Source organism: Syngnathus floridae, chromosome 9 (genome assembly GCF_059516105.1).
Source record: "Syngnathus floridae isolate MCC-2025c chromosome 9, RoL_Sflo_1.0, whole genome shotgun sequence".
NCBI classification, from domain to species: Eukaryota; Metazoa; Chordata; class Actinopteri; order Syngnathiformes; family Syngnathidae; genus Syngnathus; species Syngnathus floridae.
The window spans coordinates 11,505,786-11,519,378 of record NC_142421.1 but is presented as its reverse complement, the minus strand read 5'-3'; the positions used below and the strand labels follow the sequence as shown (position 1 = coordinate 11,519,378).

Here is a 13,593-nt window from a genome sequence, read left to right as displayed (position 1 = left end):
AACTTACAATGTCGCTGGTGATTCTTTCTCCAGCCTTCTTCAGTGCTGACTTGCCTTCACTTTTCTTCCACTTCCACTTGTCCTCTTTCACAGTCGTCCTCTGCTTTTCTACTTGCGCCTCACTTTTCCTGTCCAACTCACACAAACATTTCAAGTGCTTATCAGTAAAGTTGCCGTGTCTATCTTCAACATATCCGGTCGTCTGCGCTCGTCACAGTTTGATCGCAATACATAAAGAAGACCTCGAAAAAACAAAAACAAGAGAAAAAAACAACAGAAGAGCTCCAAAAACTCAGACCTCCACCAAGGTAACTCTAGCTTTGAACAAAGAGACATACAGACAAAATTACTATTTGTCATTCATATCTGAATTCACGTTTATAGTGAAACAAAACATAAAAATTATAAATAATTCACAGACTTTTTTTTTGGGGGGGGGGGGGTGAAAAGTGCATATAGTCATCTACAGTGGGATCTTCTACGAAGTCATGAATATGGGTATAATATAAAAAGCCCTTGGTGGAAGTCTGCGCTCTCCAGCAACCTCTCACGGCCACAAGGCCTCCGCCAGGCAAGGCTTTGGTCCTGCACACAAGCGGCCTAACAAACAAAGTAATAAATACACAAATAATGCTTGGCGGAGGTAATAAGCGACAGAACCGGGTCCCCGTCCTACATTCTTCGGCCATTTTGTTTTCTCAGCCCTAACGCACAAAGACTCGTCCGGTAGAATCGCCTGTCGGTTAATAGAAAAAAGTCAAATAGAAAATGGGGACGATGAGCGGGATAATAAATAAGCCAGAAGTACTTCCACCAAGGAAAGATCCTCATTATAAATACGTTTGCATCCACGGCGGCGTTGCGTGGCGCCGGTGTCGGCCTCCAGTCTTAAATTGACGAGCGAGCGTTGCATTGTGGGTCGTAAAGCTATAAAGGGCCATGGTTGGGGAACTGCTGCGCTTGAACGTGAAACCTCCTCGCGTGACAAGGTGACATCTTCGATCGGTTATGTCGTTTGTCGGCTAGATACGCATGGATGCGACCCAGCGACCACGGTAGCAGCGAGTTAGTAAGCTGAGGCATAGATGTGTCGCTAGCTAGCAGTTAGGGCTGGGCCATACTTCCATTCTATTGATTATGTCCCGTTTATTGCTCAGGACAACTTTTATTTTCAGTGAGTATCCTTGTTGACATGCACTGCGTACACTGACAACATGGTTGTAAATGAAAAGGGGATTGTGATGAAATTGTAAATCTGAAAAAAAGTGACTCATGGATTAATTGGATTTACATGATTTCCTATGGGAAATATTGCTTTGGTTTTTGGACAGTTTGATTTTGTTCATAGTTTTTGAGTGATCAATAATGAGACCAATAGCAATGTATCTGCAAAAATGTAGCTTTTTATTCCTACTATTTCTGTGGAACTTGATGCAAATTAATGTTGGGCAAAAAGAACTGTTTCCAAGCTTGTTTTGGTATCAGGAGCAAAAAAGTCAAGCTTGTTTTAAATATATGAGGAAAATTAGGTTTTATTTGAAGGTTATATGACCCAGTCCTACTAGCGATAGATCTGTTTAGCAGTAGTCCGGTTGAAGAGACGCATAGAGTATGCGTCCTAGAGGCGGATGTTGGAATAGCAGCAACGACGAGTGGGAAATTACACCTGAGTCAACTCCTGCCTACCAGACCCGCTCAGTCGATCCCAGAATGGTTCACGTGTGCAAGAAAAGCCTGAGTTTACAACCGAGTCACGCGTGTGTGAGTGTGTATGTGTGCATGGCCAGCGAGGAACGAACCAGTCAAAGCGCAGCAGTCGTACCGGGGGCCGTCACATTAGCGGCTAACCGCCTTCGTACCTTTCGCTCCCTTCGTAAACCATGAATGAGACAAAAATGGCTGACAAAAAGGAAAAAGGATGGCAAAATCCTTCCTTGGGTAGATTCTCCCGGGTCCGAAAGCTGTGGTTTCCTCTTTTGAGTGTCCCACGCTGATGATCTCATAGACCAGCTGTAATGATGTCACAGCAGGGGGCGGGGTTAGAGGGGGCGTGTCATTCATTCCCGCCCACTGGCCGAGTAGGAGAACTGCGGGAAGTGCGGTCGTCTCTCGTTGTCCAAACAGTCCATGCCGTCCTCGTCGACTGGTGTGTGCAAGACAATACCCACAGAAGCAGCAAGTTACTCGTTGGGAGGCCATCATTTGTACAGTTAAGTCAACACAATTGTTTTTAAAGTGCTCTGTTCGTCAAGTTAGGCTGAGTTGGGACATGTTGTCATGGTTTTTAAGAATTGATTTTTGATAGTCTTGCCTTAGTCTCAACTCCCAAATGTCTTGTGTCTTGGTCTCTATGAGTTCTGGTCTTGGTCAATCTCATTCAGGGTGGCCACAAAAAACGGCAACTACGTAGACGCAAGGAAGACTCACATTTCTCCGGCGGCGTCACGGTGATGGTCTGCGCCGTGAACTCCTCGTCAAAGTACCTGGTGTCCGTCTCCGACGTCACTTGAGGCTTGAACGGAGGAACCATCTGGAGCAGACGGCGGGCCGAGAGGATGCGGTGAAAAACTCAAGAGTACAGAACTGAATATTTGGTACATGCGTCCGCACCTTTTTGTCATACACATGCTGCCAGTCGACTCCGGTAAAGAAACTGTGCCTCATTATTTCTTTGGCGTCATCTGGTCCACCGCCGAGCCTAGTTTAGCAAAGACAAAAAAAAAACATGTACGTGCTTTGAAGCTACATATGATCAGAGAGTAGGAAAAGAAAACTTTCCAACACGCACCGTTTGTTGGGGTCCTTGATGAGGAGTCCCGAAAGCAGCGACTTGGCGTCGGCCGAGAGCGTGCGCGGGAACTTGATGTCCTCCATCAGGATGAGCTCAAAGAGCTTCTCGTGGTCCTGGTTGTAGAAGGGCAGGCGGCCGCACATCATCTCGTACGTTACCACGCCCAGGCCCCACCAGTCCACCGCCCGCCCGTAGTCGTTGTCCTCCAGCACCTGACAGCAGATATCAAAGTTTTTTCTTGGCCTCAAATTTACTTAGGGAGCAGTACCAAAGTGCGTCCAGCACAAAGGATCAAATGACAACAACAAATCATAAAAAAAGACTTATTGTCCATGTGAAGAGTGTGGCGGCGACTGAGCTAACCGGTTAAACTGAATAAATGTAGCCAGAAATAAGGCAAAACGTGACTTTAAACAACATTTTGTTTGTCTTTCTTACGAGACATCTGTTTGCATTCTGCGTGTGTGCATTTCTTTTACTAGCACCAAAGCGCCCAAGGTGGCGAAGAAGAAGACGAAGTAGCGGACAGATGAGCCAGGAGATAAAGCGCAGCCGAGTCAATATGGCGCCGAGCAAGGTGGCTGCAGGGAAGCATTAAAAAAAAAAAAGCAGAGATGGCAAACATCAGCGGGTGGCGGGTCTTCAGAGGCCCCGCTCGTCCCTGGATGGAGAAGGCGGGGCGGGCCGCGAGCACGGGCGGGTCACGGCAACTCGGCGACGCTATCAAAGTGGTCTCACGCACCTGGCCCACTCTCGCCTCGTCCATCTGCTTCGCCTTCATCCCGTCGCGAGCGAGGCAGAGCTACTTCAGGTGCTCATTAACATCACAAGCTGATTAACATGTGACGCTATGATGAGTGTGCGAGTGCAAGTGTGACCGTTTGTGTGTGTGTGTGAGTGTGTGTGTGTGTGTGGTGACGGACAGACTGGCAGGGTTGGAGAGCGTCCAGAGCGGCATATGCCATACATCTCGCCAATAATAATAGCATCTTCTCACTGTTAAGAATAATGGAGCAGGCCGGCCGGCCAGGCGGGCGGGCGAGCAGGAGCGAGCCAACCCGCACCAACAAACATAACGAGCGAAACACAGGCATTGTCTTTTGACGCTCGCGGTGCATACACGGCAGACTTTTAGCTCGTTAAATGCCAAGATCGACTTAAGTCCATCAGAATCACAACATTCGGTGCCAAGATCGAGTAAAGTTGTTTGAGACATTTTGTTTTCATTGGGAGGGGCTGATGAAATGAATGAAAGTAGCGCTGCATGCCAGACAAAACAAAATACTTGCGGCTGTAATCAATAAGGCAAGCGCAAGCAGCTGTGACATGGATGCAAAACTAAACATCGTCATCAATTGTTGAGTTTGGGAAGCAAAACAACTATGGAAGTGGTTGTATGGAGATAGATATTTCATGTGTGATGTTTGCACGCTGCTAGCAAGTCACAAGAAGTAGAAGAAGAAAAAGCTTGCTGGAGGAAGATGGGCCACTGCCAGCGCTGCACACTCTACAACTGGAGAGCAAACATGGCGGCTAACACCAGATGCAATATTAAGCCGCTTGAGTTTTTAAAGTGCGCTAAACAAGTAGATGTTGAAGAGCATGCAAGAACAACTCCAAAAATATTAAACTGATTAAATTCGGTAAATTTATTTTCAACTTCAAAAATTTGTGTGACATCCATAACAGAACCCTTTTTTCACTTTAAACCAAATTATTAGGTTGATATCTTGTAAGAGTAACACAACTATTTAAATGTTTAAATAAAATGAAATAAAAAGGGTTGTCTTAAAGCCAGCAGCACTTGACAGACAGATGGAATATTTAGCCCGCAACTTTTCCAACTGCCGAAAACAAGGAGAGACAAAATTGAGAGGGGGGGAAAAAAGAGGTGGCAGCTCGGTCGCAGGCAGGGAGCAGATTAATCCTCGCGCTGCCAGATCGCTGCCCCACAGCCGCCGGCGAGTGTGTGAGCACGTTTGGACTTGTTTTTTGAGGCAGCACAGCTGACCTCACGACTTCAAAAGACGTGCGCGTGTTTAAGCGACGGGAAAAAGGGGATGAGACAAAAGAGAGGCAGAGGAGGGGGTGGGGGATGGATCTCGGAGGCGGCGAGATGATGGCATGGGTCGGGGGGGGCTTTGGCAGCCAAGACAGGGATCAAGGACGGGACAGGAATGAGCGGCTAGCCCGGGGCAGCTAGCGGCCCGTATCGCCAGCGGGCGTACACGTGATCACAGTAAACACACACACTCGCACACATGTTGCCAGAGTAAAAGGGGAGACATTTTGTACATGTTGACACAAAAAGGTGCAGCGATGGCGATTTGAGGTGGACAGATTGATGCTGATGTGTTGAATCACAACGCAAGTTTGATGGTTTCATTGTTCGGTTGACGTGTGAGCCTCTGCTCAAACATGTTGAAGTGTCACAATGAAACAAAATAAGAATAAAATTGTGAAACATTTTTTTTTTGTTCTTAAATAAAGAAATGCTTAGTATCCTGTAACATTTTAAAAATATTACGTAATTTTTGGAGAAAAAAAAAACATTTTGTTTTTTGTGACATTCGACTTTTAAATTTGTATTCCTTTTAACTTGTTTTTTTTCTAGTAAAAAATGTGTGATATTTGGTAAGATAATTCTACATTTATTTACAATTTCACATATTAGGTTTGTTTTGAAATAAACTGTATCTTGCAACACTCAACAGTATTTTTCAAAGACATTTTCAAATATTGAAAATTGAGTGTTGTCTTGTAACATTCTACTTTATACGATTTTGTTTCATTAATGCTGTTAACCACATTTTTTGATGCCTCAATTGCACAAAACCAAGACCTGCACGCCACCATGCTGCATTTTTTCCAAAAGATTCTGATTATTATTGCATCATGTCGCATTTTCTAATCCAATACGTAATGACACAAGCCCACATTGGGTGGCCTTTGCACACACAGAATTACCATCAGCTAACCCTGAAATATTTCCTCTGCCATCTCATCGCTGTCTGCGTTCAAGCCCCCACCAGCGAACCCCCCCTCTCCCCTCCTCTGTTTGATCCCAGCTACTTTGCATCTCTGGAACTTGGCTGGGAGCACACTGTGTTATTTTTACACGCGGGCGGCAAGCAGAGCGTGCGGGCGGGCGGGCGGACGAGCGGCGGCGGTGTAGATTTCCAGGTTTTTTCCGAGCACCTTCCTCCAACCTCGCCCATCTGCCGCCATCTGCCTCACTTTAGCCCGCACTTTCTACTGCAACACACACACGCGTGCATAAACGCACATCCTGTGAAAAATAACTAGCAGCCTCCAATCAGCTTTTGGCACGCAAGAAAGGCACTTGAACAAAACAAAACAAAACAAAACAAAAAAAAAAAGATGAAAATGCTGCGCCAAATTGTCCTCGCTACTTTTTTCAAGTGGGATGTACGACGCCACGCCGCTCCCCTGCTGCCTTGGTCCCCACGTCGCCACCCACAGGCCCGCACGCTCGCCAGTTGATCTGCTGGCCTTGGAGCTGGATGCACGCTGGCTTAAATCAACCATTAGAAGTTCAAGCTCGTTCTAATTTATCTGCTGTGTTTAAATAACTCTTTTGTAGCCCAAGAGGTTGTGTTTTATAGATGGAAAATATTCATACATCTATTACATCAGACTACCAAACAAACCCAGTAATCAAACTAATGTCGTGTGTATCTTTTTCAAACTTGCTCTTGTGTCGGCTTTCATGAGAGACCGGGTTGGGGCCTGCTTTGACATAAACGTGCGAGTGGTGCCAAGGTTACCTCGGGTGCGAGGTACTCAGGCGTGCCGCAGAAGGTCTTCATGGTGGCGGCGTCCGTGATGCCTTCCTTGCACAGGCCGAAGTCGGTTATCTTGATGTGGCCATCTTTATCTAGCATCAGGTTCTCCAGCTGGGAGGGAGCGCATCAATAATCAGTTAGCCAAGTCGCTTGTGGTAAATTAGCCACCTGAGCATCCAGTGCCGGTGTTTACCTTGAGGTCACGGTACACGATCTTGGCCGAGTGCAGGTAATCCAGCGCCGAGACGATCTCGGCGCCGTAGAATCGCGTGCGCTCCTCGGAGAACACCCGCTCTCTGGACAAGTGGAAAAACAGCTGCGGGGGGAAGGCGGAGGGAGGGTATAGGGAGACAGCAGGGACGGCGCAGCAATAATTACTGATTTATTGGAGGAAATTAGCACAACACAAACTGGCTGCCTGCGCACCATATTGAGATGATAGATGGCGGAGGGGAGGGCAAAAAGACGGAGGGGGGGTATGGAGGCACTCAGCAGCTGGCACCTCATCTACAAGCGCACACCCCCATTCGGCGCGCACCAACCTCAGGCGAGGCTGACGAGGCGCTGGCGTGGAGTTGGGCGACGGGGGCCAAACTCTTAATCAATACGCCAGTCCAGTTAAAGGGAGGCGGCATGGAGCGTCGCGCCCCCCCCCCCCCAGCCTCCGGCGTGACGCTCATTAGTGCACTATCTGCCCCCCCTCCCAGCCTCCATTTTCATTCACTCCAACCTGCTTCCTTGCTGGCAAAAAAAAAACTAACTCGCATCATTAATGCAAAGGCCACTAGTTTTAATACATTATTTTCTTTATCCTAAACAATACAACTTTTTTAAAAATATGACTTTGTTCTCATACCATAAGTTTTTCTTACGGGAGGTTTTCTTATTCTAATAGAACTTTTCTGGAGCACAAAGACTTTGTACTCCTGGGACTATGCTTTTTTTGTAAATCAAATACTGATGTACTTTAGTCTAACAAACAATCTTTATATAAAAAAAAAATTAAGACAACTTTATTCCTAAAAAAATTGAGAAAATACAAGTGGTCAAGTGTTTTGTTTGTGTCATCGTTGGCGTGAACCCCCAGCCCTCCCACTACACAACGCTTTTCCGTGTTGGCCTCATAGTTTCACTCTCTGCTGTCACTTGTCACACTCACGGCCCACAGCAGAGTGGTACAAATTACCCACGAGGCCACGGGGCACACATCTCCCCATTAATTGCTCAGGGAGGTTTGCATATGGCCGCTGGAGTGATGCTCACGGATGGATCACCTTGCTGTGTGTGTGTGTGCGCGTGCGTGCTCTAACACGACAGGTGGGCCTTGATCAGCGCGCTGGCAGCTGCGACTGTGGCAGCTTTGTAATTGGCAGCACCCGTGCAGTACGCGCGCTCACAATTTGTCCGATGAGGGTCTATTTGCGGCGTGTGTTTGCCGCCGTCTCGGGCGAGCGTTGGCCCAGGCCTGGCGCCGAGCGCCGCGATGCGCCTTGCTCGCTGGAAGGCGGGCAGCAGGTGATGGCCACACTAAGGGAATGAGGCAAGATTGCAATTGGTGCCGATTAAAAGGCTGAGAAATGGGGAAAAGTGGGGGGGGATCCAAACTCATTTTGTCTCCGACTGTCATTCTGGCTGCTGGAGGCCCACAGGTGAGTCGACAGTCGACAAGCATCCGGAGGATGAGGAGGAAACGCGTGACGAGCCAATTGGCTGGCAAATTGACTCAACAGTCCCCTTAAGTGGCTCACTGTTAGCACATCTTTGCATTGTGTACAGTAAAGCTCGGCTACTTCATCTGTGATTAACTGATGCCTACTCAATTGCATAGAAGAAAAGACACGTTTTTCCCGTGAAATTTCTTAAATACGCAGGGATAGATGACCAATTGACTTTTTGTGGCTTTTGAAAATTGCATTGTACTACTTAGCATTTCAATTTGAAATAAATGAATTAATTTGAATTGAATTACAAAAAAGTCAGAAAACGAATGCTTAAACAAACAAATGAAGGGTGATATAGTGGGGGAATACTGAAATACTATAGTATGTCATGTATCTCACGTCTTACCTCTCCGCCGTTCACATACTCCATGACAAAACAGAGGCGGTCTTTTGTCTGGAATGAATACTTCAATGACTGAAACAAACACAACAAACGCACATTTAATTTGCACATGCACTCAAAGTACAACATTGTATCACTGCAACAAATACAAGGCGTACAGGTGACTTTCACCATCTTGAATGTCATTGCCATCGTTCGAGAATGAAAACAGCAGGCGCAACAAACAAAACCAGACTAGCATCCGTAGCTTTAGATGGTTCATCTCCGTATGCGCTTCGGCAAACAATCATGCGAGAAGTGTTTACTTTGAAGGATAGAGGCACTAAACAAAAGAACAGTTGGTCTTTGCGTCTCTTTGTGGCTGCAGATGTGACAGTGGTATAAAGGAAAAAAAAGTATCTGGAGCAGACGGAAGTTCGCGGGAGCTGATGTGTCTGCGCAAACAGCAAACGGCTAACAGATGTGTCCATTATTGTCCCACAATTTGATGCCTGGCGCGTAATTAGCCTCCAGAGACGCAGGTACGTATAGGATCAATGTGCCGCCTCGTGTGAGAGTAAGTGCAGATGTAGCCCATTTGCATGTGTGCATACAGTAAGTGTGAACCCCCCCGTCGTGTGTGTGTGTGTGGCACGTATGTGACTTACGGTGAGAAAGGGGTGTCTGGTGTTTTTTAGCACTCGGCTCTCTGTGAGTGTGTGCGCCACTTCATCCTGTACACAACAACACAACAACAGCATGTCAAACCATCACAAAGATTCACTAAACAGGTCGATAAATTCATCAGAAATTCAGTAATCGTCTGGTGTTTGGGTACACTACATTTCATGTTAGCTTAGCTGTTAGCTTGGCGTCTCCATCTTGTCCTGTTACTTATCCTTGTTTTACTTTTGTGATAACAATACCTCTCAGAGGCAAGCATGTTATTGAAACTCTAAGCTCCGCCCCTGAAAACAAGTTTCAAGAGGCTAAAATAATGCAGTTTAAAAGTCAATTGAGGAAAGACCTTGGCGATGATGACTTCCTTTTTTAGAATCTTCATGGCATAGTATTTCCCGCTGGCCTTCTCCCGGACAAGAATCACTTTCCCAAACGTTCCCTTTCCAAGCAGCTTCAGGTAGTCGAAGTCGCTCATTGTCTGGGTGGACAAAAAACAAAGTTTAACCTTTTAGGAGGTTACAAAAGCTGTATCAACAATTTGCAGAAGTTGGTCCAAGTTCAGTGCCCGTACAATTTGCAATTCAGCATATTTCTGAAGAATATGCATTTAGAGTCTAAGAAAATTTTTCAATGCCTCAAAATGGCTGCTTCTAATCGAAATGGCTGACTTCCTGTACATTTTAGGGCAATTGAAATAACCAGATGTAAAAAAGACTTCCCTCCAAGTATGAAGCTTGACAACATGAGTCATGTTTCCATACGTGCGTTAGCTACCTTGCGTTTGTGATGCGTGGTGGAGATGTCCATCTCCTCCTCCACCATGTTGTCGATGTTGGAGGTGGGACTACACTGGATCCTCTCCTCCTCTTGCTTCTGCAGCTTGTCTGCCACCATCTGGATGGCCTCCGTCCACTCATCTCTACCAGGAGACCACAGACTGGATAATGACACCGGCGTACGACGGACGCTACGTGTCGCTACGGCTAACGCGGGTTATCTGCAAAAACGGCAGCTTGGCTTGAACGCGCTTTAAATTGACACAAACACTCGTTTGTTTAACAGAGAGGAAAATGGCCGCCAAGAGAATCAAGCCAATGAACAATGATCACGGAGCAGAACTAATGCCTGCTGGTGCGTGCATGCCTGCGTGTGCGTGTGTGTGTGTGTTATACGCCCCTGTGTTACAGCGAACAATGCAATGTTGTTTGCAAACATTGTTCCCCCCCATTGGCTTTTCATTAGCAGACTTGTTCAACATCTGCTGGGACAAAGTTGGTCAATTAGGAGGTGTGTGTGTGTGGTTATTGTTTGTAACAATGATAAATATAATGACAGGGGTTATGAGCGTTTTCCATGGTATTAAAGAGCAACACAAATTATGCAATAATTTCATATTTTTATGTATACTTGAAAATGCATATTGTCTTTATTTTTTTTGCATTTTACAAAAAAAAAATCTTGATTTTCAGGCCCTAGGGACTCAGCCAGTTTTGAACATGGATGAGTAACTGGAAAACAATCAAAGCTTGCTAACCTTTACATAACAATCACCTGTTAATGTAATCCTTTTTATTTATTTTCAATTTTTAAAATATTTTTTAATTGATTTCATTTTTATTTTGGGGGGGGTTCAGTTTTTGATTTTGATTTTCAGATGCTGAGGAATACTAAGGGAATCATTTTATCTACCGTATTTTCCGGACTATAAGTCGCTCCGGAGTATAAGTCGCACCAGCCATAAAATGCCCCAAAAAGTGAAAAAAAAACATATATAAGTCGCTCCGGAATATAAATTGCATTTTGGGGGGCAATTTATTCGACAAAATCCTACACCAAAAACAGTCATGAACGAGCAACAACAGGCTAAACGATAGGTATGCTAACGTGGCAAACACAAACAAAGAGTTGAGAACGGGCCTGACGTAACATATAGAGTGATTAAGGACAACTATTACATGAATAACATGTTTATAAAACCATCGGTGTCACTCCAATTCATTAAATCCATAGATCGATCGATACGATAGCAACAGGCTAAACGATAGGAATGCTAACGTGACAAACACAAACGAGGAGCTGAGAACAGGCCTGACGTAACATATAGAGTGATTTAGGACAACTATTACATAAATAACATATTTATAAAACCATCGATATCACTCCAATTCATTAAATCCATCGATCGTTCGATACGATAGCAACAGGCTAAACGATAGGTATGCTAACGTGACAAACACAAACGAAGAGCTGAGAATGGGCCTGACGTAACATATAGAGTTATTAAAGAAAACGATTACATGAATAACACGTTTATAAAATCATCAGTGTCACTCCAATTCATTAAATCCATCGATCATTCTTTGTCAACAATGGGTGTGCGCGGCTGAGGGCGCTTGCACTTCAAAATATTCCACAGGCTCATATAACGATAGATAAAATATATTTCAAATAACTATAATATAAGCAATAATATTATCAAACCATCCGTGCACTTTAAATCCATTAAATCCATCGATCAAATTCCTCGTCCTTTGTCAACATCGCCGCGCGTGCGCCCTGACGTCAGCCTCGTCTTTATTCCACAGATCTAGTATATAACTATATTGTAGCGTAAACAAAGTACAAGGATCGACGTGGGTTTGGTAAACGGCTCTTTATTAAAACAAAACAAACTTCCAAGCGTGTGGCAGCGTGAACTTCCAGACACGAGAGCTCCATGGCATAGGACCGAGCGTGCGTAATGGCCATGTCCGAGCCCCATGCACCGTTCGCGGACAGCCACTCAGCCGAGCGCCGGCCCCCGACTCAGTAGAGTAGGACCGGACGTGCGTAAAAGCCATAATAGTTTTCCAAACCTTCTTTGTCACTCCAAATCCTTAATTCCTTCAAACTCTTTGTCCTCCGTGTTACGTAGAAATGATCACCGCTAATGATGCCGGTAGTCCTTACGTGGGTACGTTTGTCCTTTATGTAAACAACCGCCGCGCCGTGCCACTGACGTCACTTGAAATAGTAATCCTTTGGTACATCACGGTTCTCCAAACTTTCTTTCTGCTGCTCGATTACTGTTTTCAGTTGCATATTTTACAACTTGAAGTTTGTAACCTGCAAAATATGAGTTTCTTTTTGGTGCCATTTTTCTTAAGCCCACCAAGTTGATGAGTCACGGCCAACGGTGAAATTTAGAGCGCCCTCATCCAGTTTAGTCTGAAAATATAATTTTTTTTCAGATGTAGTTTTTTGTTTTGTTTATTTGGTTGTTTTATCAAAGTCAAAGTCTGCTTTATTGTCGATTTTTTTCATATACCAAGACACACAAAGAGATTGAAATTACGTTCCCACTATCCCTCGGTGAGATAGTACACATATGCATATAAGCAACACAAAAAAAAAAACAAGAAGGCACAAACAATGAATAAATAAGAGTGTTGAATAAATGATAAATAAACAAATAATAATAAATAATAATAATAAATATAAGAGGAGCAAAAATGGAGCAAGTGTACATACAGCAGACAGTGGACTTGGATATGGTGCTTTAAAGTGTTAATTGCTTTATTTGATGTTTTCTCTATTTTTTATGTTTAGAATATGTTCAAGATAAAGATATAAAAGCATGTGAAGTGATCAACTATACTAAAAATAACATGGGGAGTGGTCAACTATACTTGTAAGTGATGTCTTAATGATCTTTTGTGAAAGTCGCTCCTGAGTATAAATCGCCCCCCCACCCAAACTATGAAAAAAACGCGATTTATAATCCGGAAATTACGGTACTCAAAAGAAGTATTTTTAAATATATATAAATATTTTTTTTTATTGATTTGATGCAGTTGTTAGTGGAATGTGACTTTGAGACTCTCTCTCTCTCAGCTGATCTTTGCTCAAACAGAGTTAAAGCCACGGCACATTGTGGTGTTACACCAGAGCAGCGAGTGAAGTGAGGTGAGCCCTTCAAAGACACCGTTCAAATTTTGCAAAAATCTTTGACGCTTGCGAGCAAGCAAGCAGGGATTTGCGGTGGGAATAATGAAACCTGTTTGACTCCCAAATGATGAGCGCTGGGTGTTTTGCTTGGCGTTCCATGCCCATATGTTTCCCGCGAGGATTTGGAAGAACATCTATCTCAACCTAAACGCCGCTCCCGACTTTATTTCAAGATCTGAATCCCTTTTTGAGTGCAAAGACTTGTGAGCGTAGCGTATGCGCTCCGCAACAAGGGCAAACTCTTCTTCCCGCTCGACTACAATGGCGCTCTCGGTCAGCCGTGTT

The 13,593-nt window shown here is 44.7% G+C and overlaps 1 protein-coding gene across 5 annotated transcripts in view; it reads right to left on the bottom strand.

Moving 5' to 3' along the window:
- Positions 1-346: 346 nt before the first annotated feature.
- The window catches only part of akt3a (AKT serine/threonine kinase 3a), a 31,629-nt gene continuing 18,382 nt past the window's right edge, over positions 347-13,593 (bottom strand). For all 5 annotated transcript variants that reach the window (XM_088385794.1, XM_088385797.1, XM_088385798.1 and 2 more), the window contains 10 exons: positions 10,096-10,240; positions 9,668-9,799; positions 9,309-9,374; positions 8,665-8,733; positions 6,791-6,913; positions 6,580-6,708; positions 2,789-3,003; positions 2,611-2,698; positions 2,428-2,530; positions 347-2,143 (listed from right to left, as the gene is read on the bottom strand). In XM_088385794.1, the coding sequence (XP_088241920.1) occupies positions 2,058-2,143; positions 2,428-2,530; positions 2,611-2,698; positions 2,789-3,003; positions 6,580-6,708; positions 6,791-6,913; positions 8,665-8,733; positions 9,309-9,374; positions 9,668-9,799; positions 10,096-10,240 (1,156 nt within the window). In that variant the 3' untranslated portion in view covers positions 347-2,057. The remainder of the gene's footprint in view (positions 2,144-2,427; positions 2,531-2,610; positions 2,699-2,788; positions 3,004-6,579; positions 6,709-6,790; positions 6,914-8,664; positions 8,734-9,308; positions 9,375-9,667; positions 9,800-10,095; positions 10,241-13,593) is intronic.